Raw genomic sequence first — 27,093 nt, 5'->3', positions numbered from 1 at the left:
AGCCTTGTATGAGGCAATAGAGAAAATATTTGAAGCTAAGAAACTTAGATTTGAAAGCTACCTTCACCACCTGTCTGGCCTGTGACTATGGACAATTAAAATAAGCATTTAAATATGCTTCCTTAGTAAACCAAAAGTAAATACATCTTCCCAGCTGCTTATGTTAAAGGAGTAAGCATCATGTAATATCAGATCTTGTGCTTTAAATGTCTCATAGACGTTATATTCTTTGAGACAGAACCTCACTGAGGAGCCCTGGCTAACCTGCAGCTCACTGTAGACTGTAATGGCCTTAAACTCATAAACTTCCATAAATTCTGCCTCCCAAATGCATGTTTAAACTTTTTGACTATAAGGTAGATACTTCATAATAATAATGGTAGATTTTTAGTTTTACCCAAAGAGATGACTGCTAGGTTATAGTATGCTATATACTAGTGTTTAATGAGTGGTGTCCATTGAAAGAGAGAAAGAAAGAAAAGAAAGAAAGAAAGAAAGAAAGAAAGAAAGAAAGAAAGAAAGAAAGAAAGAAAGAAAGAAAGAAAGAAAGAAAGAAAGAAAGAAAGGAAGGAAGGAAGGAAGGAAGAGAAATTATAATAAATAAATAAAATCATAAGTGACAATCTGTGTAATGGTTATTTAAAAAGTGTGATGGGAGAGGTGATCCTCACGCTCCACGCATAGCTTAACATAGCTGCTGGGTGAGGAAATCATGTTTTGGAGGGGTGGTTACTGGTGGGTTGCCTACTCACAAGTGTATGAGCCCACACCCATGTTGTATGGACAACATTATAATTGGACCCACTAGGTTATATTTCTTTTAAAAACATACAGTTTGGAGGGAGAAATGTGAGGGTCAAGCCCCAGGAGCACTGGAGGGAGGAACGGAGAGTGAATATGATCAAGATACATTATATAGGTGTATGGAAATTTAAAAAAGAAATGGTTAATTTTGACCACGAACTTGAACTTGGCTGAACATAGAATCACCTAGGAGACATATCTCTCTACATGTGTCTATTTGAGTGTTCCCAGTTAGGTTTTACTGAGGAATGAAGGCTCACCCTGAATGTTGGCAACAGCATATAATAACTGGAGACCCATGAGTGAAAAGGGAGGAGGATAAGCAAAGAGGACTCTGTGTATTTGTGTGTGTGTGTGTGTGTGTGTGTGTATGTTTGTGTGTGTGTGTCTGTCTGTCTGTCTGTCCATCTGTCTGTCTGTCTCTGTCTCTGTCTCTCTTTCCTGACTGTGGACATGACAAAGTATATCACATACATCACACTCCTGAGCTTATCTTTCCCATCTAGATGCCCTGCATCCTTCCAAACTGATAGCCCAAAATAAACTCCATGTTCTGAACATTGCTTCTCCCCAGTAATTTATCACAGAGATGAGAAAATGTAACAGACAACAGTAGTGATTTGAGTGATGAACTAAATAGCTGAAAAGTCATCATCAAATTAAAGAAAGAGAAACTGTTTCCGTTAGAGGAAATCAGAAAACTTCGTGCATGAATATAATTTGTCATGCACCACAACAACAAAAGAAAAAAAGAGATGGAGAAAAGGATTTTCCAGATTTTGGCATATTGTCACTGGAACACAGTTGATGGATTCCATGAACTCAGTTAAGACTTAATGTTAAGCCAAAAGTTGTAGGATGTGTAAGGAGAGAGCATGATAACACTATGTAACTAAAGTCTACTGCTAGAACTTTGGAGAACTGTGACATTCTGCTGAAATTTTAAGAGGACTTGAGAGCAGGGGGAAAAGAACTGAACCCAAGGTGGGAAGCTACCAGTCCAAATAGGCCACTAAAATACTATTAAATTTTTTCATGGATTAAGCAAACTTTTCTCAATTCCCTCCAATGGCCTGTACTAGACATGTTAACTAACCCTTGCTTACAATCTGGGGTTTTGTCATATGGTAATTTACTGGTGTTCTTCTAAAAATCAAAACAACAATGTATACCTTACTTGCTAAATATCATTCTCTATAAAATGAAAGAAGTGTTCAGTAGAGAAATGGCTGCCTCTAGACAGACCAACAGAACTCAGACCAGGTTAAAAACATCTGCCTATAGTGGTATGAATTCTCTAAAGATTGGTCAGTCAAAAAGAAACACAAAGCAGCTCTAAATGTCTCCTTTCACAAGATAGAAAAGGTTAGACTATGAAAGCAATAATCACCAAAGAGTGTAGCTCTTGAATAAAACAGTAAGTGTATCCCAAAACATGTGAAAGTATAAGGAATGATCCAGTTTTCTTAAACTACAAAGTCCAAACCAAATCATAACAAATGTCCATCAGCAATCACACTTTGCCAAACATCATTGTCAACTGATCTGGACAAAACTAGTCAGGAGACACTAAAGATTTTGAGAAAGAAAAGTCTCTTTATGGATACAAACTAAATTAACATAAACATAAATGATTTACCCACAGCAGCTTGTTCTGTACAAAGAAGGTATAATTTTCACCAGTTGACTCTGATAGACAAGGAATCAAGTTAACATTGAAAGTGTAGTGATAAGTCAGCATCCTGTTTGCATCCATTTACATAGAATGAAGAAAAATCTGGTGGTGGCTCATGCCTTTAATTCCAGCACTTGGGAGGAAGAGGCAGGTGAATTTCTGAGTTCAAGGTGAGCTTGGTCTACAGAGTGAGTTCCAGGTCAGCCAGGGCTACACAGAGAAACCCTGTCTCAAAAAACAAAAAAGCAAACAAACCAAAAAAATCCAAACTGAGAAACATAAAATAAGCTATAGAAACCTGTACTAGCAAAGTAGGTAAGGGATTGCTACCAAACCTGACAACCAGAGTTTGATTCTTGGGGAAACACATGGTGGAAGAAGAGAACTAACTGTGGTAAGTAGTCCTCTGATCTCTGCATGTCATCTACAATTCAAATGCTCTAGCTCCAACACACACACACACACACACACACACACACACACATACACACAGACTAGAATATCACACAATATATATGTATATGTGTATGTGTATGTGTATGTGTGTGTATGTGTATGTGTATGTGTATGTGTATATATGTATGTGTATGTATATATATGTGTGTGTGTGTATGCATATATGTATGTATATATGTATATATGTGTATATGTGTGTATATATGTGTATATGTATGTGTATGTGTATGTATATGTATGTATATAAAGCTAAGGCCAGATGGGGAGCATGTACTTAACATCTCAGAACTTAAGAAGCTGAGACAAGTTGTCAAGATTATAAGGTCAGCCAGGGCTAGACAATAAGCTCCAAATAAATAATAGCTTCAGATACACTGCAAGAGTTATCTCACAAAAAGAAGAAGAAGAAGAAGAAGAAGAAGAAGAAGAAGAAGAAGAAGAAGAAGAAGAAGAAGAAGAAGAAGAAGAAGAGGAGGAGGAGGAGGAGGAGGAGGAGGAGGAGGAGGAGGAGGAGGAGGAGGAGGAGGAGGAGGAGGAGGAGGAGGAGGAGGAGGAGGAGGAGGAGGAGGAGGAGGAGGAGGAGAAGGAACCATACAAAATGCATAGAAAACTAAAAATAGTATTTCTTTCATCCTAGAAGGGAGTTTAAAAAGGATAATGATCTACAGAATTGAAAATTTTATTTAAAAGTTTCTGTTGTCATAAATCAAGAAAGAAACTGAATTCTGAAGCCTGAAGGGCTCTCTGCAGTTGTGGGATTCATGGAAACCACTGCAGTGGCTCACATACAGGAGAGTGAGACAATCTCCTGAAAGTAGATAGAAAAAGGACACATGACCATGTAGTGTTTAAAGCCAAATACACACCAAGCATGACACTTTAATATTCCTTGGTGTCCCAGATACAGGGAAGTTCTATTCTCTCACCAGTGATTTTCTATGTATATCTCTCAGATTATCAGGAGAAACAGTAGAGACTGGCAAACAAAGAAAACTATGACTCTACCCTAAGCCTCATCCCTAGTAACAGGCACAGGCCAGAGCATGGAGAGAAAATGCCTATGTAACATAGAAGGCAAAGTCTATGGAAGGCAAAAGGTGGAACAAAAGCTAGCAGAAAACCGCCAGCATTGTTAAATTGTGCCTTAAGACCTGTCAGTGGAAACTCACAGGAATGGTTGAAACTTATTGCACACAGAATGCAATGCAAATTCCCCAAACCACTTGAGTTTAGTTCCCATTTTCTAGTTTCTGAGATGTAAAGTTGCCGTATTTACACAAGATCTTTCTCCTATAGGTTTTATTCCTATAAACTCCCTTTTCCATTGCAGTATTCATTGCAGTACATTTGGTTTGGTGAATTGCATTTTCTTCTTAAGCTATCCCAACCCTGTGTATGTGTATGTGTATGTGTATAAACATATATGTATACAAACATATATGCAAGTATATGTATGTATATGTTTATAAATACACACATAAATTTATATACCGGAATATATGGTATATATACATATGTATATATTCATGCATAAGTGTGTGATACAATATTTTACCTAGCCCAGGCTGGCCTCAAACTCACTATGTAGTTGAGGATAACCTTGAACTCTCAATATTCCTGCTTTCATCTCCCAAGTGCTAGGATTAAAAGTGTACCACCATACCCACTTTCAACATATTTTGTATTTTCTTTTTGATATCTTCTTTGAACAAATGATTTTTCAACATTCTTACTCAATTTTGAAACACCTGTCAATTTCCCATGTTTCCTTCTCTTTCTTTTTTGTTTGTTTTTTGTTTTTTTATTTTTGTTTTTACTACATGATGATTGCAAAACCTTTTGGGTATGATTTTAACCTTAATTTTGAGATTTATTTACTTTCTTTGGGTGTGTGTGTATGTGTGTGTGTGTGTCTGTGTGTGTGTGTATATGTGTGTGTGTGTGTGTGTGTATGTGTGGATATGTGTTCATATATGTGTATGCATGTGTGTGTGTGTGTGTGTGTGTGTGTTTATGTGTACCTGAGGAAGTCAGAAGAAGGGTCCACATCATCTGAAGCATGACTTGCAGATAGTGTCAAGTTGCTCAACATGGAAACTAGAAATTTTGTCCTTCAAGAAGAACAGCGAGAGCTCTTAAGAGTTCAGCCATTGTTCCAGACTCTATAAATCAATGTTTAAAGCTTGCTTTATTATGCAACATGTGACTAGGCTTGGAAAAATGTTCTCAGAGCACACTTGAATGTGTTTTTGCTGCAGTTGAGTAGAATGTTCTAATTTGTTTGCTATTGTGATCTTCACTGCAGTGAAGTTCAAATTTACTGTTTCTCTATTGATTTTTTTTTCCTCTGGATGTTTAATCTGCTGTCAAAAAAAGATATTGAAGTCTTATATAATGTTCCTATCACTTCTTCTTTCAGAACTGTGAAAGTTGCTTGTATACGTAGGAGCAATGATGATACACTTAAACTGACAACTCTATAGCTTCCTGTTGAATAATCATGGTGGTCTTCATGCCTTACAACTGCTTCTGATTAAGTACAGTCAACTATATTAATCACTTTTCTTATTTCTTTGACTAAATATCTGTTAAGAAGCAACCAAAGAGGAACATTTTTGTTGGCTTTGAGTTTGAGAGATGTAGTCCATCATTATGTCCAGAAGATGAGTATAGTGGTATGAGATGTGTGAGCAGTTAAAGTATTTCCAAAGTCCAAAAGCAAAGAGGAGTCATGAAGTAGAGCAGGGCTAGAAAGTTCAAGGCCAGGCTCTAGTGACCCATTTCCTTCTTCAAGGCTCGGCCTCCTAAAGACTTCCTATGTTCTAAGACAATGGAAACCATGTGTCCAAATCTATGACCCGGTGGGGTCATTTCACTTTCCAAGCACAGCACAATTTCTGCCATTGTTAAATGGTATACATTAAGACATCTTGTCACTTTTAATTTACATGTCATTAACTCAAAAGTGAGCTTCTTGCCTGGCAGTAGTGACACACCTTTACTCCCAGCACAGAGGAAGGTATATTTCTGAGTTTGAGGCCAGCCTAGTCTATATAATAAGTTCCAGGGTAACCAAGGCTACACAGAGAAACCCTGTCTTCAAAACCAAAACCCAACCAAACAAAATTGAGCTTCTTCTAGAAAACATATACGTTAAGCTTTGTTTCTCTGTCTATTCAGCCATTACATGTGCTCTGATAGAAGAGTTTAATCTGTTTTACCCCTACTGTTAGTTCATTAGTGTAACTCTGAGATTCTCAGCTTCTGTCTTCAAGATTATCATGAACATTTTTAAACAATGGAACAAAAATTTAGAATCATTGCAAGGGATATACATACTATTGTAAGTGTTTTATAATATAAGTAACATAGAAAAAATAAATAGTAATAACAAAGATATGCATTATAAATCTTAGAGATGCCATTAGGCAATAACAATATAAGTTCTCTTTAGTTCTATAGAAATCTAGTGTCATCCTTTGGGCTACTCTGGGGGCAGAACCCTAGTTTATGAAACATGAATTGCTTTACTTTGCTCATGCTGTGGCCTAAATTGTTTCTCCCCATGATTCATATTTTTCTGCTCTAAAGATAAAGGTATAACCCTGTCTGCCTGACTCTGTTCTACCCTCATTTCCCCTCCCCCATCCATTTCCACCCTCCTACGTGTGCATATAGATGATATATGAGGCCACAACTATATGTATAACTTTGTGAAATCAAAAGCAGAAAGTAAGAAATGAAACCTAGCTGATTAGAACTTTGATCTTGACCTTTCCAGTTTCTAGAATCATAAGGAATGAAATTTTATTGTATAAGACATACAATGAGGTGCTGTTATTTACAGATTGTTATAGACACCAACAGAAATCTCCTTTAATGGTTTAAAGCAGACTTTACAATGACATTCCCTATATTGCCATACTGAATACAGATGAGTTTAAAAGACTAAGATTATTGTTTGACATTGACTACAAAAAATAATGTTGAAGAATAAAATTTTAATTGATTTGTAATGGATATAATTCAAACCTCTAATGCTTATAAAACTTTGAAACAAGAAAATGAGCCAGGTGATGCAAATATAAACTCTTGGGCTTAGACTTTGGGGACATGTACATTAAAATGTTTAGAGAGTCATAAATTAAATATTTTATTACAATTTCATGGCAGAGTGTTCATATAAAATCCACTAGTGAAATTTCATTTTGTTGATACTTTGCAGGAGTATGATTTCCTAATACCACTTATGCTCCATATAATTAGTTTGCATAGTATTCTGTGTATGTTAACAGATCTTTAATATCTGTTGATTCAATTTAGTTTTATTTCTTTTGATTGAAAGCTACTCTGCTCTCCCCCCGCCCCCCGTGGTCCTCTCTTTATCAGAAATCCAAATTGAATTTCAACTTGTTAGTAACAATATTAATATAATTGAAAAAATAAAATGAACAAAATTTAAGAAAAGAGAAGCTATATTCTGTTATAAAGAATGAGAGCATTCATTACTCCTATTTGGATCTCTGGTCCACAAAAACAGCATGGCTGTGAGGTGATCCTGGACCCTCATGCATTCATTAATTAATATTATATCAACAAATACTAAGTGGCCAGCCCTAAAAGCATATATAAGCAGTTTTTATTTATGTATTCTGAAATGTATATTACTTATATAAATTATATAATATGTATCAAGTGTATATTATAATTGTACATTGTATATAATGTAAAAGAGGGCATCAATTTGAAAAAGAGCAAAGGATATAAGGGATAGCTTGGAGGGAGGAAAGAGAAGGGTACATATTGCAACTGTATTATACTCTCAAAAACTAAGAGAAATTATTTTAAACAAGTTTATGAATAGCTGCCATTTTATTAGATACTGGACATGACACTAGCCATAAATTCTTCACTTCCTGAAACTGTGAAACTAGGTGTATTCACTTCACTCCATTGCATCCTTCAGAACCACATCAACCTTTGATACAGTGTACATCAGGAGAAAACATCAATCTTGTGTCAGATCCCAGAGACTGAAAACCTGAAAAGTCTAATTTTCCAGGTTCTCTGAGAATAAATATTCTGAATATGTTTATGTTTCACCAATCAGACTTGTAAGCTAAGGCTTGAATTTAAATTGGACCAAGTGGAGGAGGAAATCCTGGTGTGAGGCTTCAACATTGCTAGTGAGAATGGCAGCAGAGGAGAGAGGTGGTGGGACTTGCTACATCAGCATGCTGCTTATGCCAACAGCTTCGTGCTGGAAATCCCATCACCCACAGATACACGGCCGTCATGTGGACTTGGGACCTGTTGGAAGTTGGTCATAGATGCCTGGTTTTTTTTCTATTTTTCTCCAACTTCTAATTATCATTTTACTCACACTGTTGTTTGTTTGCTTGTTTGTTTGTTTGTTTGCTTGTTTGTTTGTTTGTTTTACTGGTATTAACTCCAGTAGGTTCAGGACTCTTCGACATAACACTCAAAGAATTGTTAACAGCAGAAATGTGTCCAAAGTAGTTTTTAAATAATTCAATCAAAATTCCACAGACTCAACTATAAATATTAGTGACTTAGAACTGACTGCATAGGTATTTATGTAAAAAGGAATTTGAATTCAACAAAATTTACAATCTTAAGTGCCTAGTAGTATGCCATCACCCATACTATATACAACAGTTTCTGAGTGCATAAGACTAGGAAATCCAGTGTTTATTTCAAGAGAAACCCATTTTTGTCTCAGAAAAATAGTCTAAGTTTGTGATATACTGTTCTAAATATAATGCTTCTTAATCTCAGCCAATGGCCTTTGTTTTGTTCCAAGTCTCTTGTTCCAAGAACCTTTTTGGTTGCTTGGTTTTCTTATATTTTGTTATCATGCTATAGTAGATAACTTAAATACAATGCTAATATCAAACCAATAGAAAAAAAAGGCATATCCCTATATCATAGTTTGATATCTTATTTGGGTAAAGTAATTCCTTTTAAGCCTGGGAACGATGATGAAATATATAAAAGCGACATAAAAGAAACCCATTTGTGAGTACAAATAAATCATGTTGAAGATGATGAGAAAGCCAATAGGGTCTTGATGCTATTTCCAACTTTTGTATAGATTGTGTGAGCTCAATGGTGGTAAAAATTTTATGAGTCAGGAGGAAATGAATGCCATTAAGGTATTGTAATATTGGAATACTGCACAATCCTAGGCAGTGGAATCAGCCTCAGCTTTAAAGCATCAATGATACTGAGGTACAATATGCTTAGTGATGGAATTTTCTCTTCTAAAGGGAGAAATTAACTCATCTAAGATTGGCAAGGAAATGCAAATCCAGAGATGTATTGTCTAAGACCCAGAAGCGTGTTAGCAATGGCACTGTATAGAGTACAGTGGAATTTTAAGCAACATGATTAAGGGTGGGTCAGCCTGATTGCTAAACAAGTTATAATTTAAGTAGGTGCAGTGAATTGAGCAACACACGGCCAAGGCTCACGACCTGGGGAGATACCACACTGTGAATTAAGCACTTAGGAAAAGGAGATCATATCTGAGGGTCATTATTATGATTATCATGGATGAACTTGAACAACATGTTTAGAAGCAGAAGATCTTAAGAGGGTATTTGGAGCTGTCTCACTCAAATTCCTATACCAATCTGTCCACCTACACTTTAAATTGCTTCTTGAGCATTCTATAATAGGAGTTGCTGATCTCCTGCCCACAGACAGTTCACCCACTAGGACTTCTGCCGCTCCAGTTGCTAAAAGCAACTAAAAGTGTAAAATCTGCTTGCCCTTCATAGTACCTCCCTTTGCTAAAGTATTATCTGCATAATGAAGTCCCCTTTTCTGAAGTCTAGCTAATTTTATAGTCTTTCACTCTTTTGGAGCATATCCGTTATAGCAAATGAAGGAATGAATTGTCCAGCACCATTACTGCAATCAGAGAGGAAATTCAAACTTTATGTCACTTTTCATTTTCTTCAGATATATCACAGAGCCGGGAATAACGTAGTATCTTTTTGAGTCAAGATTTTTTTTTTTTTTTTGGCTTTTTAAATTACTCTACCTGTTTGCTTTTACTTTGTAATGAAATGCAATGCAAACATCAAGGACCAGGAACTTTTCTCTAGGGAGAAGGGGCTTGTGATCAGATGTAAATGAATAAGAAGCAGTAAGAACAAGCAGGCAACAGGCTATAGAAAAGACAAAAACTACTGGCAGTGTTGAAGTATACTGAATTAAGAAGAAAGAAAGAAATTGAGACAGAGGAATCAGGGGTCGTATCACACACAACCTCGTGGACCATAGTAAGACCTATAAATTCTGCTCCAGGTTGATAGGAAGCCATAAAAGAGCTTTCAACAGAAAAAAAAGGATATTATTTTATATGTACTTCTCAGAATCTGACAATAGAATCTCAAAATCTGACAATGGAAACTCTCCAAATCAAATGGTTTCAGTGCATGCATGTGTGCTACAAATGAAAGGTTCAGTACATGCTAGGCAGGTACTCAGAATGTCACTTGCTACTTCTTGGGATGTGGCAACAAAACAGTAAATAACCCTCAGCAACTTCTAAGGTGGTTTTTTTTGTCCTTTTTTAAAATGCACGTAGATAATACTACCCTTTAATAAAATAAACAAAATGGGGAGAGGAGAAATGTACTTGCCCAAAGAAAATGAGAATCAATGGTTCTATTTTGCACAGAATTTTGAAATGTCTATTTGCCACTGGCATGTCAAGACTTTAGTTATTTAAGTTAGTCTTGGGCTCACAAGCAATACAAAGGACTCACATAAAAGTTTGGGGAATCTAAACATACAGGTAAAAGTAAAACCCTGAATCAGAAGGGAGGCCTGTGACTTCACCTAGGACCATACCAATGAGAGCAAATGTGGAAGACTGGGAAGCAGAACAAGAATCTGAGTATGGGTCTCTAATGGGGCAGAATGGAAAATGGTACTGTCAATGGACAGAACAATAAACTATCTTTAAAAGAAAGAGTAGTTGCTTAAAGACACTTCTAGAGGATAAGTCAGACACAGGGCTAAGGTCTCTATGAACTGTGTTGACTGAAGCTGATTCAGAACTACACAGTAGATAAAGGAAAGGGGTAGGGCAGTCCTAAGAGGCTTGTTTGTACTTCTTTTTGTTATTGTCATATAGCTACCAGAGTGTTTAGATGACAAAAGGAGCAATTGAGTTGAATAAAGAGCAAATGCCTAATCAGAAAGAGAGAAATGTGTAAACATTAAAGGATTTGCAAAGGTAAAAAAAAAAAAAAAGAATAGGATCCAGAGATAAAGAGGAACAGTGAACTTTTGATAGTACCATCATCTATAACCAAATAATATTGAAGTGATAATGATGATGATGATTGTGGTGGTGATGGTGGTGGTGGTGGTGATGATGATGGTGATTGTGGTTGTGGTGGTGGTGGTGGTGGTGGTGGTGATGGTGATGGTGGTGGTGATGGTGGTGGTGGTGGTGATGGTGATGGTGGTGGTGGTGGTGGTGGTGGTGGTGGTGATAGTGATGGTGATGGTGGTGGTGGTAGTGGCGGCAGTGGTGGTGGTGGCAGCAGCAGCAGTGGTGGTGGTGGTGATAATGATTTCTAAATTTTTATCTGATTTTGTACATTAACCTATCAATATTTTATTTTTATGTTCTATTTAAATATATTTCATCTATATCTGGTTTTATTTGTTTTTCTTGACAATGTCCACTCTTGTCATAAACTTTCAATATTCTTTATCTGAGACAATGTTTGTCTTTTTTTGTTTTAGAACTTTAGAAATTAAATTAATCATTTCACTGTTCTCACATCTGTGGTGAAATTTCTCTTCTGCCCATGCATACTGCTCTTTTTCATTCATCACTTCAATGTGCTAATAATGGCTAATTTAATGTTCCTTTTCCATAATTATTTGTACTTAGTATCATTTCCAAGCCTGAGTCTTATATATTTTTGATACATAGTTCTGGCTTCCCTGGTATGTATAGCAGATTAATATTGAACTCACAGATATTCTCCTGGCTCTGCCTCCAATATTTTGAGATTAAAAGAACATGCTAACATGCCAAGGAATTATTTTAACCTCTTGATAATGGAGTCACTCTTTGTGGTTCTTGTGGATTTGGATCATCTTTTCATGATTTTTTTTTCATTGAATATTCTTGATTGCATATAAAAGACCTACAGAAATGGAAGCAAAATGTTCCTGTACCTGGAAGAGAGCACACTACTTCTGAGCTTAGTAATCAAATGAGTCAATGAAGCAGAATGTGCTCACTGTACTTACTATGAACACCCAAATCATACTACACACTTCCAGCTCCTCCTCTGGGGGGATATGCCATTTTGTGCTGTGGGTTTTGATTTTCTTTCTTTCTTTCTTTCTTTCTTTCTTTCTTTCTTTCTTTCTTTCTTTCTTTCTTTCTTTCTTTCTTTCTGTCTTCCTTCCTTCCTTTCTTTATTTCCTTCCTTCCTTCTTTCTTCCTTCCCTCTGTCTCTCCCTCCCTCCATTTCCTCCTTCCTCCCCTCTCTTTCTTTCTTTCTTTCTTTCTTTCTTTCTTTCTTTCTTTCTTTCTTTCTTTCTTTCTTTCTTTCTTTCTTTCTTTCTTTCTCTTTTCTACTCAAATACTTTATTTTTTCAAATCTCATTGCTCTGTTTTCAGCATTTGGCCATCTGTACATTTTTTAAATCCTTATCATAGAAGGAATCTCTCTACAAGCCTTGTTTCACACCGAGTTGTTAGAAAATAATAATGGGGGGGACTGGAAAGATGTCTCAGAGGTTAAGGGCATCAACTGCTCTTCCAAAGGTCCTGAGTTCAAATCCAGGCACCCACGTGGTGGCTCATAACCATCTGTCATCTGTCATGGGATCTAATGCCTCTTCTGGTGTCTGAAGACAGCTACAGTGTACTCACATATAATAAATAAATAAATCTTTAAAAAAAAAGAAAGAAAATAATAATGATGTGATCATTAAGTTAGCTTGACAATAAACTAAAGGTAAAACATGTACAAATGGAATCTAAGACTTTATCTGACAGCAATTTATTCAACTCATAGCTCCTTTACATATTCCCTTTCTATTTATAAAGTTAATCTTTAGGAAGGAAAATATGTCCATGGCATCAGTGCTGTGGGGAGAAATAGACAAAGTGCTACCCTAATATCTCAGCTGAGGATGAAGGAAGTGGAAGAGTCTCAGGACAAAGAAGCCAACAATGGGATAAATGATGTGGCCTCATTTTGTCTACTTGAAAATAAATGATAGCAATTGTATCTTAATAAAGACTTCCTTCAGTCTTCTTAAAACACTTCACTTACATTAGCAGATATAGCTGATATGTAGGACTTGATGATAGTTTTTTTAAGGAGAATTAGGCATTTAGAGCATATTATTTTCCTTGGGTTGGCCCCTGACTCAGGACTGCTGTATGCCAATTACAGTAACAGAGAGGACACTGATTTCTTCTCCAGTTGTCTGCTGTTAAGCAACTAATACATGTCATTCATGTTCCCTTTAGGCTTCTTGTGCTGCAAAACATCTATATATCTTTCAACAAATCTTTCTGTTCTGCAAAGTTTACCTCTCTAATTATGCACTGTTGTTTCTGGCTTAAGAACAGCATTAGGAATTCAGCAGCAAGTGTTGCTAAATTGTCTGTAGGACTATAGAGGATAAAGAAAGATAGACAAATGAGAAGGTTCTTCTCAACTTGCTATAGGTTCCAAACTCTTCTTTCTCTGAGTATCCAGAGCCAAAGAATTAACCACAAGTGTCATATTTTTTGGTTATTTCATTTATTTACATTTCTTATTTATTTATTCTTTAATCTTTTTTTATAGTCCAGACTTCATCACCCTCACAGTCCATACCTCCTCTCTCCCTCACCCTGTCTCAAAGAGGATGTCCCCACCCCACACACCAGACCTCCCTTACATTTCAAATATCCTTTCCCCTTCCCAGATTCACCTCTGCAAACCCCCTATCCTACCTCCCCTCCCCCAGCTTCTGAGGGCGCTCCCCCCCCACCTGCTCCCACTTTACTGCCCTAGCATACTCCTACACTGGAGCCTCAAGCCTTCCAAGGACCAAGGGCCTCCCCTCCCACTGATGCCAGATAAGGCTATCCTCTGCCACATATGCAGTTGGAGCTGTGGATCCCTCCATGTGTATTCTTTGGTTGGAATTTCTTCCCTGGAAGCTTTGTGGCATCTAGTTGGTTGAGGTTGTTTTTCTTCCTATGGGGTTACAAACCCCTCCTTCAGTCCTTCCCCTAACCCCTCCATTGGGGTTCCCATGCTCAGTCTGATGGTTGGCTGCAAGTATCCGCATCTGTATTGGGCAGGTTCTAGCAGAACCTCTCAGGAGACAGGTGTATCAGGCTCCTATTTCAATCATATTTAACTCTACAAATTCTTTTTTTAAAAAAAGGATAGAAAGAAATGATACTGACTTTCACTTACACTTCCTTTAATACTGAATTTATCCCTACTTGTACTTCAGGAAAACACTGTAGAATCATAAAAGCAAATGTGCTTAATCTCAGAGTGGTTGAGAGAGATATAGAGGTAGGAGGAAACAAAATCAGGCAATTAAGTATCAGTTTTAATGATACTATAAACATTTTGACCATCTGAAATCAAAACTTAGAACAATTCTTTCTCTAATGATAAAAAGAATGAAAATTCCTCCTGAACAGAGAGGATGCTTTCTTCCTTCAGCACTCTTAAGATGCAGTAACTGAATTTTTTAAGAAACATTTATCACTTGGATTCCTTAACCAGTGACTGCCTGTATAATTTAAATAAAATGGAAACGCTTCAATTATTCTTGCTTAATCCAATTTTTCTTCTTCCTACACTTTTGATGGCACTCCCTTCCAGAGATATGCGAACACAAGTAGTTTCCTACCAGAAGCAAGGGAGACATGGAGGATGTCTTTTCTGATTTAAGCATTTTGCTTCCTTTACACGTGAAGAAATAGCATAACAGTTTCTTGTTTTGCATTCTAATGACCAAATGCCCCTTTTACAAGATGGCTAGCTAATGTTAGTAGTTTATCTTGTGACCACAGATTCGTATTTTTCCTGTGCAAACCAAAGAAACCTCTGCAAATACTAAACCCTGAAAATATCTAAGTCTTCACTTAAGGAAGTTATTTGCTATGTTCACAAGCTTGAATAAAGAGGTAGCTGATTCTGTTGGTTTGACCTAAAAAAAAAGCAAAGTTTCACTTTAGATGAAAAGTACTGATAACCTGTTCCAATACTTCTATTAAGGGTATCTCTTTAGAGAAGAAGAAGGCTTTCACAACATATGCCATGGCATAAATGCTTTTCTCTCAAAAGAGACTGTTTCCATTCATCAATTATGGTAGCAACCACTGATGACGCTCATGATTACTACACATAAAAGTTCTTGCTAAATGGAAAAATGTGATGTTGAACTCCGTAGTTTGTTAACATCCTCTTTGGTTATTTCATAAGCTCATGTATGACTCATTGGAAGTCACTTTTTTGAGGAAAAGTGTTTACTTTATACAAGATATTGTGCTAGATCTATTTTAAGCAAGAACTTTTATAAAGATAATCAAGTAGAATTTCTATATAGAGTGAAACATATAAAATATAATTGAGATGATGAACAAAAGCAATCATTGCTGACAGTTGAGGAGAAAAGAAAGTACTTCAGGGTTTGAATTGGTCTGTGTGGGTAGGGAGAGTTTGAGGATGGACAGCTGGTATGATCCAACCAGAAAGGGGAGTTGGAAAGCACAAGAGAGTGGTTCAAGGAACTGAGGCGTATAGTTGTACGAAAATGTTAAAAGGAATTTTAAACAAAGTCGTTTAACTTCTGAGAGCTGGAATCATTCTCTTTATTGAACAGCTTTACTCTATAAAATGGACTTCTCCTGAACAAGGTCTAGGAGAAGTCTGACCTTAGATTCCTTTACCTGAAATCATCCCCATGTTTCTCTTTCTACTACCTATACTTTCCAAAACCTCATTATTCTACTTAGTTCTTACCCATCCTACACATACTAGCATAAATACCATGCCTTCAAAGAGGCATCCTTTAATCTATCTTGCCATTCAGAACTATATTTTTATAATCATTCAAAACATGTTCTATATCAAATATAAAAATTTGATCAGCTAATACACTGTTTCATGAGTTTGCATTTTACTGGATATGAAACTTCCCAAGGGTCTATATTCCCAGTGCATCTCCAATGCCTACTAAACTCTCTAATGCATGGTAATTTTTCAATAACTATTCCTAGATCAAATTAAAAAACATTAAAATACATAAATACAGTTACCAACATGATTAATGAAACCAGTAAAGATAAAAATTTTCAGGCCTTAAGAAAAAATAGGAATGATGAGCATTACAGTGTTCTCTGTAACCAGTCAGGTTTGGAAGGGACATTCTTTATGTGGCACAAAGAATTTTCAAATTCAAGCATAATCAGTAAGTCTAGATTGTCCATTTGGAGAAGCAGTAGGGATGTACGCAATAAGGTAATAGCTCTGTAGAGCAGAGGCTGAGTGTAAGGTACGCATGCATTACCTCATACAGAGATGAATAAGGCATGATACCAGCCTGGGGAAGTCATCATGGAGAGGAAAATGGTAATGACTGATGCAAATAATTAACTCTAATTTAATGTTGAAACATTATCACTAATTTAGGATAGAAGCAATTATGGGGAGTTTCAGAAAACACAGAGCATAGGAGAAATTAGCTGTGCCTGGGGCATGCAGGAGGGATTTGAAGAGCTGACATTAGGCAATGTCCTTGAGTTCAGCAGGAAGCTTTACACAGAGGGGTAGAGTCAGGCTATTCTTGAGAAGAGTATGTCAAAAGACATTAACATGTGAGGGGTTTTGGTCTATTTCAGGAATGAACAAGTATCCTGATGCAAGAGGTAAGAGACTGGATTTTAAGATAACGGTGGAAAAGTAAATTTAAGAGTTTGAACACCACAATGTTCTGTAAACAGGGTAGAAAGCCCATATTCTGCAGCGTGTACACTCCTAAAGTGTTTTAAAGTGACAGAGTGATCAAATTTACCTTTCAATTTTTATTTTATTTCATATTGTGGGACAGGTCTACTATGTAACCCAGGATATGCTCAAATTTTAGGTTCCCCTGCCTCAGCTTCCCAAGTGCTAAGATTATATGTACGTGATCGCAAGTCTGGCTTTCAAGCTATACATTTTAGAAATCCTAAAATATATGACATAGAAGTTTTAAGAGGACGTATTTGGTTAGCAGCTACCATGAGTGTGTGTTCAAGGTACATACCTAGGACTTCTGCTTTGAATGACGGCAGATTCTGTAAAAATATTTCACACACATTTCTACAGCAAGACTTACCCATGGAAACATTCCTGTCAAAGTCTATCTCCTTTACTTCAATTAGTATGGTTAATGCCACAATCTCCACAGCTGTTTTTAAGTATATTTTTCAATCTATCTTTTCATCAATACCACAAAATCTTAAAACTTAATTATCAATTAATACTTTGCTAATGTAGATTTTAAGAAAAACTTTCACTACTTTGCAAGCTACTCAGAATGTTCTGCTAGACTATCTGAGTAGATCAGCATGTGACCTCATATTAAGGTGACCTCAAATTAAACTTTTCTTCACATATTAGCATATATTTTTTGTACATAAGCTTTACAAACATCTATACAGATGCTTGTTTTACCCCTTGAAGAAATGTATTTGAAAACTACATATATTTTTAATGTAGGATTCTAATTTAATTTTAATTATAATTGATAACTTTTCAAGTTGGCAGTTAAAAATATAACACATAAAAGTTGTATATTTAAATTGGCTTAACTTCATTTTATTAATGAGAATTGGAGGTATTTGAATGGTTTACACTCATTAATTTAGAAATTTGAGCTCCACCAGTCGAGCAAGATACCCAAAGGAAAGAAGGCCAAGGAGAAGAATGTGGCCCTGGCCAAGGCCTTCTCAAGAAACAGGAGGCCAACAAGGACATCCAGCCCAAAGGAGATCTAACACACTTCATGGAATGGCCCTGCTACATCAGGCTGCAGTGACAAAGGGCCATCCTCTAAAGGAGTCTCAAAGGACTTCCTGCCATTAACCAGTTCACCCAGGCCCTGAAAAGGCAACTCAGCTGCTTAAGCTTGCCCACAAGTACAGGCCAAAGACAAAGCAGGAGAAGAAGCAAAGGCTACTGTCCCCTGCTGAGAAGAAAACTGCCACAAAGGGAACGTCCCAACTAAAAGACCACCTGTCCTTCTTTCCTTTGGGCATCTTGCTGGACTGGTGGAGCTCAAATTTCTAAATTAATGAGTATAAACCATGCAAATGTCTCCAATGCTCATTAATAAAATGAAGTTACGCCAATTTAAATATACAACTTTTATGTGTTGTATTTTTAACTGCCAACTTGAAAAGTTAACAATTATAATTAAAATTAAATTAGAATCATACATTAAAGATATCCTCCACAGTCACCACATAGGTGGAGAAGAAGGTTCAGCTGGTGGCAATTGCACATTATGTAGACCCCATTGAGCTGGTGGTTTTCCCACCTGCCCTGTGTCGAAAGATGGGGGTGCCCTACTGCATCGTCAAGGGAAAGGCCAGGCTGGAGCGCCTGGTCCACAGGAAGACATGCACCACTGTTGCCTTCACACAGGTTAACTCGGAAGGCAAGGGTGCTCTGGCCAAGCTGGTGGGAGCTATTAGGACCAATTATAATGACAAATATGATGAGATCCGCCTCCACTGGGGAGGCAGCATCCTGGGTCCTATGTCTGCGGCTCGCATTGCCAAGCTGGAAAAGGCAAAAGCTAAAGAACTTGCCACTAACCTGGGTTAATTATACACTGAGTCTTCTGTACATAAATATAATTACAAAATTATCTTAAAAAAAAGAAAAAATTGAACTTTCACACATATTTAAGTATCATTGTATCATTAACTTCCAGCATTATTTTTGCTTAGTCAATCAGGAATGTCTTTTAACGTTTGATATTTCTAAACTATCTTCCAAATGGAATAGAGTATAAAATAAGAAAATTAATGAATTGCCTGATTTCAGAAGTTGTAGTGTCCAACACAAGAGCCACTAGCCACATGTACTTAATTTAAAACAAAATAGGACTGAAAATTCAGTTTTCAGGCACAGTGGAAATATCGTAACTGAGCAATTGCTGTACACAGTTAGTTTGTGACTACCAGAGTGGACTCCAGAACTCCAGAGACTTTACACTTCATGGACAGTGCTCTTTCATGCTGCTGCCTCAGATTATAGACTATTAATGCATGGTGTTCCTACTCTGTATCTTTGCTATATGTCAAATTCAGTAAGATCTCATGATAGTTTTTATATTTTATTCCATAAGTGAGCCTTGTCAGCTATCTATAGATTGTTTCTATTTCTTTTTTTGTATTTTTCTTTTTCTCTTTTCCTATATAAGTGTTTGGAGATTTTTTAACAAGCAAGATAAATATTTAGTAACTCAAAGTATGTATGAGGTGATGACATTATCCTACTCATAAATAGGATTTTGTACTGGTAATAAATAAAAATAAGTAATTTTGTCCAAATGCTTCACGATGAATTAAAAATTACATATTTATTTACCAAAATAATATTCCAAATATCGTTATCACTTGATTAGAAAGCTTTTGATTATAATCCAAAACTAATGAAATGAATTTCTTGATAAACAACTGTTTTGTTTTCATAAACCGATTTTATTCCCAGGTTTTCTTAGAGAAGTTTTATTAAACTAACAGAATGTAGGAGCCCCCAAATTTTGGGAAACTGCTTCATAGATGGTAAAAGCTTTTTTTAAGTTTGTTTGTTTGTTTGCAAATTGTATAGGTGACTTTCTGGCTGCTCACAATTTAAAACTGTAGACAAAGTCAGTACATAAATGTTTTTTTTTTTTATGTATAGTCTTAGGGATTATAATTTAATGATTAGAATGTACTAACTGCAGACCAAAAAAAAGAAAAAAAGAAAAAAACAGAAAGAATTCTCAAAGCACTACATAACTTCAAAAAATGTTCACAAAACAAACTCTTAGAGCAAAAAAAGACAGTAAAAACAAAGTTTAGAGAAAGTCCAAAAATATAGAGTTGTAAGGCTAATGGTTTAAGTTTCAGAAGGCATAAAAATTATTCATGGAATGTGATTTTGGCCATTGACTCACTGGCCAGACTGACTGTGAAGGGGCTCAGCAGGCCACTGTCACCAGGATGCCAAGGGCAGAGAGAAAGAGATGGAATATGCTGACTAGAAAAAGATTCAAAGAATTTGTCAGATGTTCTCAGTGAAAAAGGGAGGTGGGAATGTAAGGTGTAAAAATAAGGTATAACTCTAAGCATGAAGAAGAATGGATGTCATAATCCAACAAAAATTTTAAAGGTTTCTCGTTTTTTCATTTTTTGTATAGTATATGTATAAGTGTTTTTTGCTTCTAAGTTCATTCCCCTTTCCCAGTTTCCCCTGCAGAAACCCCCTATCCCATCCCCCCTCTCCCTGTTTCTATGAGGTTGTTCCCCACCCACCCACCCACCCACTCCCACCTCCCTACCCTGGCATTCCCCTACACTGGGGCATCGAGCTTTCACAGGACAAAGGGCATCTCCTCCCATTGATGTCCTACAAAGCAATCCTCTGCTTTGCTTGGTGGTTTAGTCCCTGGGAGCTCTGGGGGGGGAGGGGTTCTGGTTGGTTAATATTGTTGTCTTTCCTATGAGTTGCAAACCCCTTCAGCTCCTTCAGTCCTTCCTCTCACTCCTCCATTGGGAACACATGCTCAGTCCAATGGTTGGCTGTAAGCATCTACCACTGTACTTATCAGAGGCTCAGGCAAAGCCTCTCCGGAGACAGCTATATCAGGTTCCTGTCAACAAGCACTTCTTGGCATGCACAGTAGTATCTGGGTTTGGTGTCTGTATATGGGATGGATCCCCAGGTGGGGCAGTTCCTGGGTGCCCTTTCCTTCAGTATCTGCTTCACATTTTGTCACTACATATGCTTCCATGAGTATTTTGTTTGCGCTTCTAAAGATTAAAACCATCCACACTTTGGTCTTCCTTCTTGAGCTTCCTGTGGTCTGTGATTTGTATCTTGGGTATTCTGAGCTTTTGGGCTGATATCCATTTATCAATGAGTGCATACCATGTGTGTTCTTTTGAGACTGGGTTACCTCACTCAGGATGATATTTTCTAATTCTATCCATTTGCCTAAGAATTTCATGAAGTCATTGTTTTTAATCTTTGTAGTACTCCATCCTGTAAATGTACCACATTTTTCTGTATCTATTTCTCTGCTGAAGGATATCTTGGTTTTGTCTAGCTTCTGGTTATAGGCTCACCACTTTATATTGCTTGACATCATACTAAGAACACGTTAGTTTGCTCTGTGAAATGACTCTCAAAGTCTGTTTTCTTTGAATTTCTGCACAAAGAAACATGAAATAAAAATACCCTATAAACCCATTTCCATCTCTGTGATTTAAGCACAGAGATAAACAGCTTATAAAAAAGAAAGATTCACAGTTGTGGTAACCCATGCCTTTAATCCCAGCACTTGGGAGAAAGGCAGGCAGATCTCTGAGTCTGACGCCAGCCTCGTCTATAGAACAAGTAACAGGACAGGCTACCAAAAAAAGCACAGGACCAGATGGTTTCAGTGCAGAATTCTATCAGACCTTCAAAGAAGACGTAACACCAATACTCTTCAAACTATTCCACAATATAGAAACAGAAGGAACACTACCCAATTCCTTCTACAAAGCCACAATTACGCTGATACCAAAACCACACAAAGATCCAACAAAGAAAGAACTTCAGACCAATTTCCCTTATGAACATCGATGCAAAAATACTCAATAAAAGTCTTGCCAACCGAATCCAAGAACACATCAAAATGATCATCCACCATGATCAAGTAGGCTTTATCCCAGGGATGCAGGGTTGGTTCAATATAAGAAAATCCATCAATGCAATCCACTACATAAACAAACTCAAAGAAAAAAACCACATGGTCATTTCATTGGATGCTGAAAAAGCATTTGACAAAATTCAGCATCCTTTCATGCTTAAAGTCTTGGAAAGAACAGGAATTCAAGGCCCATACCAAAACATAGTAAAAGCAATATACAGCAAACCGGTAGCCAGCATCAAACCTAATGGAGAGAAACTTGAAGCAATCCCACTAAAATCAGGGACTAGACAGGGCTGCCCCCTTTCTCTTTATCTTTTCAATATTGTACTTGAGGTACTAGCTCGGGCAATTAGACAACATAAGGAGGTCAAAGGGATACAAATTGGAAAGGAAGAAGTCAAACTATCACTATTTGCAGATGATATGATAGTCTACCTAAGTGACCCAAAAACCTCCACTAGGGAACTCCTACAGCTGAAAAACAACCTCAGCAAACTGGCAGGTTATAAAATCAACTCAAGCAAATCAGTAGCCTTCCTATACTCAAAGGATAAGCAGGCTGAGAAAGAAATTAGGGAAAAGACCCCCTTCACAATAGCCACAAATAGTATAAAGTTCCTTGGGGTGACTCTTACCAAACAGGTGAAAGATCTGTATGACAAGAACTTCAAGACTCTGAAGAAGGAAATGGAAGAAGACCTCAAAAAATGGGAAAACCTCCCATGCTCATGGATCGGCAGGATTAATATAGTTAAAATGGCCATTTTGCCAAAAGCAATATACAGATTCAAAGCAATACCCATCAAAATCCCAACTCAATTCTTCACATAGTTAGAAAGAGCAATCCTCAAATTCATCTGGAATAACAAAAAACCCAGGAAAGCTAAAACTATTCTCAACAATAAAAGAAATTCTGGGGGTATAAGTATCCCTGATCTCAAGCAATACTACAGAGCAATAGTGTTAAAAACTGCATGGTATTGGTACAGTGACAGGCAGACGGATCAATGGAACAGGATTGAAGATCCAGAAATGAACCCATACACCTATGGCCGCTTGATCCTTGACAAAGGGGCTGAAAACATCCAATGGAAAAAAGATAGCCTTTTCAACAAATAGTGCTGGTTCAACTGGAGGTCAGCATGCAGAAGAATGCGAATTGATCCATCCTTGTCTCCTTGTACTAAGCTCAACTCCAAATGGATCAAGGACCTCCACATAAAGCCAGACACTCTGAAGCTAATAGAGAAGAAACTGGGGAAGTCCCTTGAGGACATCGATAGAGGGGGAAAGTTCCTGAACAGAACACCTATAGCTTATGCTCTAAGATCAAGAATTGACAAATGGGACCTCATAAAATTACAAAGTTTTTGTAAGGCAAAGGACACCATCAAAAGGGCAAATCGACAACCAACAAATTAGGAAAAGATCTTCACCAACCCTACATCAGATAGAGGGCTAATATCTAAAATATATAAAGAACTCATGAAGTTAGACTCCAGAAAACCAAATAACCCTATTAAAAAATGGAGTACAGAGTAAAACAAAGAATTTTCTCCTGAAGAACTTTGGATGGCGGAGAAGCATCTTAAAAAATGCTCAACTTCATTAGTCTTTAGGGAAATTCAAATCAAAACAACCCTGAGATTTCACCTTACACCGGTCAGAATGGCTAAGAATAAAAATTCAGGAGACAGCAGATGTTGGCGAGGATGTGGAGTAAGAGGAACACACCTCCACTGCTGGTGGGGTTGTAAACTGGTACAACCACTCTGGAAATCGGTCTGGCAGTTCCTCAGAAAACTGGGCACCTCACTTCCAGAAGATCCTGCTATACCACTCCTGGGCATATACCCAGAAGATTCCCCAGCATGTAATAAGGATACATGTTCCACTATGTTCATAGCAGCCCTATTTATAATTTTCAGAAGCTGGAAAGAACCCAGGTATCCCTCAACAGAAGAGTGGATGCAAAAAAATGTGGTATATCTACACAATGGAGTACTATTCAGCCATTAGAAACAATGAATTCATGAAATTCTTAGGCAAATGGATGGAGCTGGAGAACATCATACTAAGTGAGGTAACCCAGACTCAAAAGATGAATCATGGTATGCACTCACTAATAAGTGGATATTAACCTAGAAAACTGGAATACCCAAAACATAATCCACACATCAAATGAGGTACAAGAACGGAGGAGTGGCCCCTTGTTCTGGAAAGACTCAGTGAAGAAGTATAGGGTAAAACCAGAACAGGGAAGTGGAAAGGGTTAGGTGGGAAAACAGGGGGAGGGAAGGAGTTCTAGAGGGGTTCTAGTAGGGTTTCAGGGAGTGGGGAAATCATTTGAAATGTAAATAAAAAATATATTGAATAAAAAAATCATTTGGAATGCAGAATAAAAAAACTAAAAAAAAAAAAAAAGAGTCCTTCTTCTCAAATGATTCTAGTTTGTGACAGCTAACCAACATGGATAGTAAAAACCAAGCAAATTCTATGATCATTTACTGAGAAAAGACTCATATATCCTAAAAGTCCAGCTCTGGGGATATAATTATGTAGTCTCCTATATTTCTTTTTGATATTAAATATAGTAGAATTATAAAATGTAGAAAGTAAATCCTAAGCAAAAATAATAGTAAGCATGTGTTCTATGAAACTAAATGTGAAAATATTACATAGACTTATAATATCTGTCAGTTCTGTGGGAGCAAGGGCATAAGTGTATGACAGTGTGCTTGACAAATAAAACAGTCAAATTCTATCTGCAGGGCGATGTAACATAGAAAATTGCAGTAATAAGCTAAGGCTAGATATTTTTCCTTAAATTTTCTCTGAAAACTTACTATAAAAAACTATGTAATAAAAATGATAACATTGTAGAATATTAGAGAGAGTTCTCCTTTAAATTACAGATACTGTAGCCTTTTCCTTACCCCCACCCACAACAAACATTGCTAGGAGCTGTCAGCTTCTCTGAGAGTATTTACTTTTATACCCACATAAAACACTAAAACATTTATTCATCACATCATGATGGATCTTAGGTACTCCCATCTGTGTTTATCTCTATTCTGATAGCCCATAAACATTCCATTGTGAGCCATATCCATATTACTCAGCATTTATTTTCCTAAGCCGTTATGCAATACACCTTTTAGCCATGGAATTTCAGCCACATAAACTTAAAGTTCTGACTGATGTTGGCAAGTTGCTCTTGAAAAGAGACCATTTTCATTTCTCTCCCCATTAAAAGTATAGCAACATCTCTGACTTCCCCCATCTCCACGCAAATTAGATGTGATCAGTATATTAAATTTTAAGCAAGTTTAAAGGTTACATGCATATATTGCTTATTGAATTATTGATCAAAATTATAATATTTTAAATTCATTTAAACTGCCAATTCATAACCTTGCTTCATTTTTCAATTGAGTTTTCCTTCATTATCAGTGAGGAACATCTATTTTTTCAAAGGGAAGATTGAAATACAGTTGCTAAAAAGCCTTATTAAATTGTATTCTTTTTCCTGGGAGTAATTAATCACTTAGAGCTAGACAGAGGGGAGAAAGCTATGAAGGAAGCAGAGAGAAAGAGAGAGAATAAGAATTCAAAATTGACAATAATAATTATAGCAGCATTTTGAGTCCTTCCCCATTAGCAGAGAAATCCCCATTTATATAAGTGATTATTTAAGCCATAACATAGTTGAAGTATTACTTAGACAGAGTATTCAGTTTTCTACTGGGAACAAAGCTTCTTCAACTATTTCAGGTTCTCGGGATGAAAATGAACATTCACATAGGTAAATGGGCACAGCACTGCTACAGGTGTGAACGCACTTCTCAAGGCTTTGTACTTGCTGGCTGAGAGATAAGGGCATGTGGATGATGAACATGTGAACAGGGGGCGGGGCAGGGATAGATACAGATATGCAGGGTACTGGGGAAATATGTCAGCATAGGAATAGGCACAATGAAGGGAATCTGGTAGAAATGTGTTCTGCTGCACATTTAGCAAATGTAACAATAGTCACAACTAATTTTTTTAAACCTGGCAAACTTTTGTATGGGTGGTTCACATGCATGTGTTTGTATGTACTTACAATGTATAAACACATATGTGTGGTGTGCATATACACATGCATGTGTATTCATGAAGGCTTGATGTTGACCTCAAGTGGCTTCCTCTATCTCTTACCACCTTAAGTATTGAGGCAGGGTCTCTTGTTGAGTCTGAGCTCACCAGTTTTGGCTAGTCTGAACCAGTTTTGGCTAGTCTGGCTAGCCAAATCTCTGCTGGGATTTCTCTCTCTGCTTCACACCCAGGGGGAACACATGCTGGCCACACTATCCCAGAGCAGTTTTCACCTGTATTCTAAGCATCAAACTTAGGTCTTCACAAGTACACAGCAAATATTTTACCCACTGAACCATGTCCACAGTCAACCTGGTTAACTTTTATTACATGTTACCCAGCAATTTTGCATTTCATCGGATGATGAGGGAACTTTCTGCAGCCTCTCAGTTCCTTGTGCCTACCACTGCACCCTCCCCGTGAGATCCCCATGGCAGCACTTGCTCTTACATCAAAGTGAGATGTTACGAAAGATGACAGATTTTCTTGTGTAGTTTTGTGAGTTCTGCCAGATTGCTTCATTCTTCGCTTTGAGATCTCCCTAAAGTAAGAGGCGGGTCTCTAATCTGATAGCTCCTGAAGGGCCATTCCCACAAGGGAAAATCTGTAGAGAGCAAACAGTCCTGGGAAAGTGTTTGAGTCAGATCACTAGGCATAAGAACTTTCCTTGTAGTTTTGTATAATAAAAGTAAATGGACTTCAGAACTCGGCCTCCCACCAGTCAGGAGAGGAGCATCCATCTTGGATCCGTACTCCAGGAATCGGACAGACTGAGGTACACAAACATAATCCGAGGCCAACACCGCGGTGGTCTGAGCCCGACGGGCGTTGGCCTGCACCCAGGCCCTGGGCGGGTCGGGGGGCCATCGGGGTGCCAACCCAACCAGGAGGTTTTTTGCCCAGGCCTGCGAGCGCGCCGCCGCCATTTTGCCTGCAGGACGACAGAGAGCTCAGGCGGGCAGACCTGTAACAGGCATAGCCTAAGGCTAACAAAGCGGGGGTCCAGGCCCCAAAAGGCACAGGACTGACCCCAAGAA

At 37.4% G+C, this 27,093-nt stretch overlaps 1 protein-coding gene across 1 annotated transcript; it reads left to right on the top strand.

The window, feature by feature from the left end:
- The first annotated feature begins 18,561 nt into the window (after positions 1–18,561).
- LOC127681421 (60S ribosomal protein L7a-like) lies at positions 18,562–18,834 on the top strand. Its single transcript, XM_052177659.1, has one exon. It carries the CDS (start codon positions 18,562–18,564, stop codon positions 18,832–18,834), a length of 273 nt encoding a protein of 90 aa, XP_052033619.1.
- Positions 18,835–27,093: the final 8,259 nt, after the last annotated feature.

Source organism: Apodemus sylvaticus, chromosome 1, assembly GCF_947179515.1.
Source record: "Apodemus sylvaticus chromosome 1, mApoSyl1.1, whole genome shotgun sequence".
NCBI classification, from domain to species: domain Eukaryota; kingdom Metazoa; phylum Chordata; class Mammalia; order Rodentia; family Muridae; genus Apodemus; species Apodemus sylvaticus.
Note: the sequence above shows the minus strand (reverse complement) of the source record. Positions and strands in the feature narration are given on the sequence as shown.

Coding starts and splice junctions, on each gene's coding strand:
- LOC127681421 (XM_052177659.1), top strand. CDS start 18,562: ATGGGGGTGCCCTACTGCATCGTCAAGGGAAAGGCCAGGCTGGAGCGC.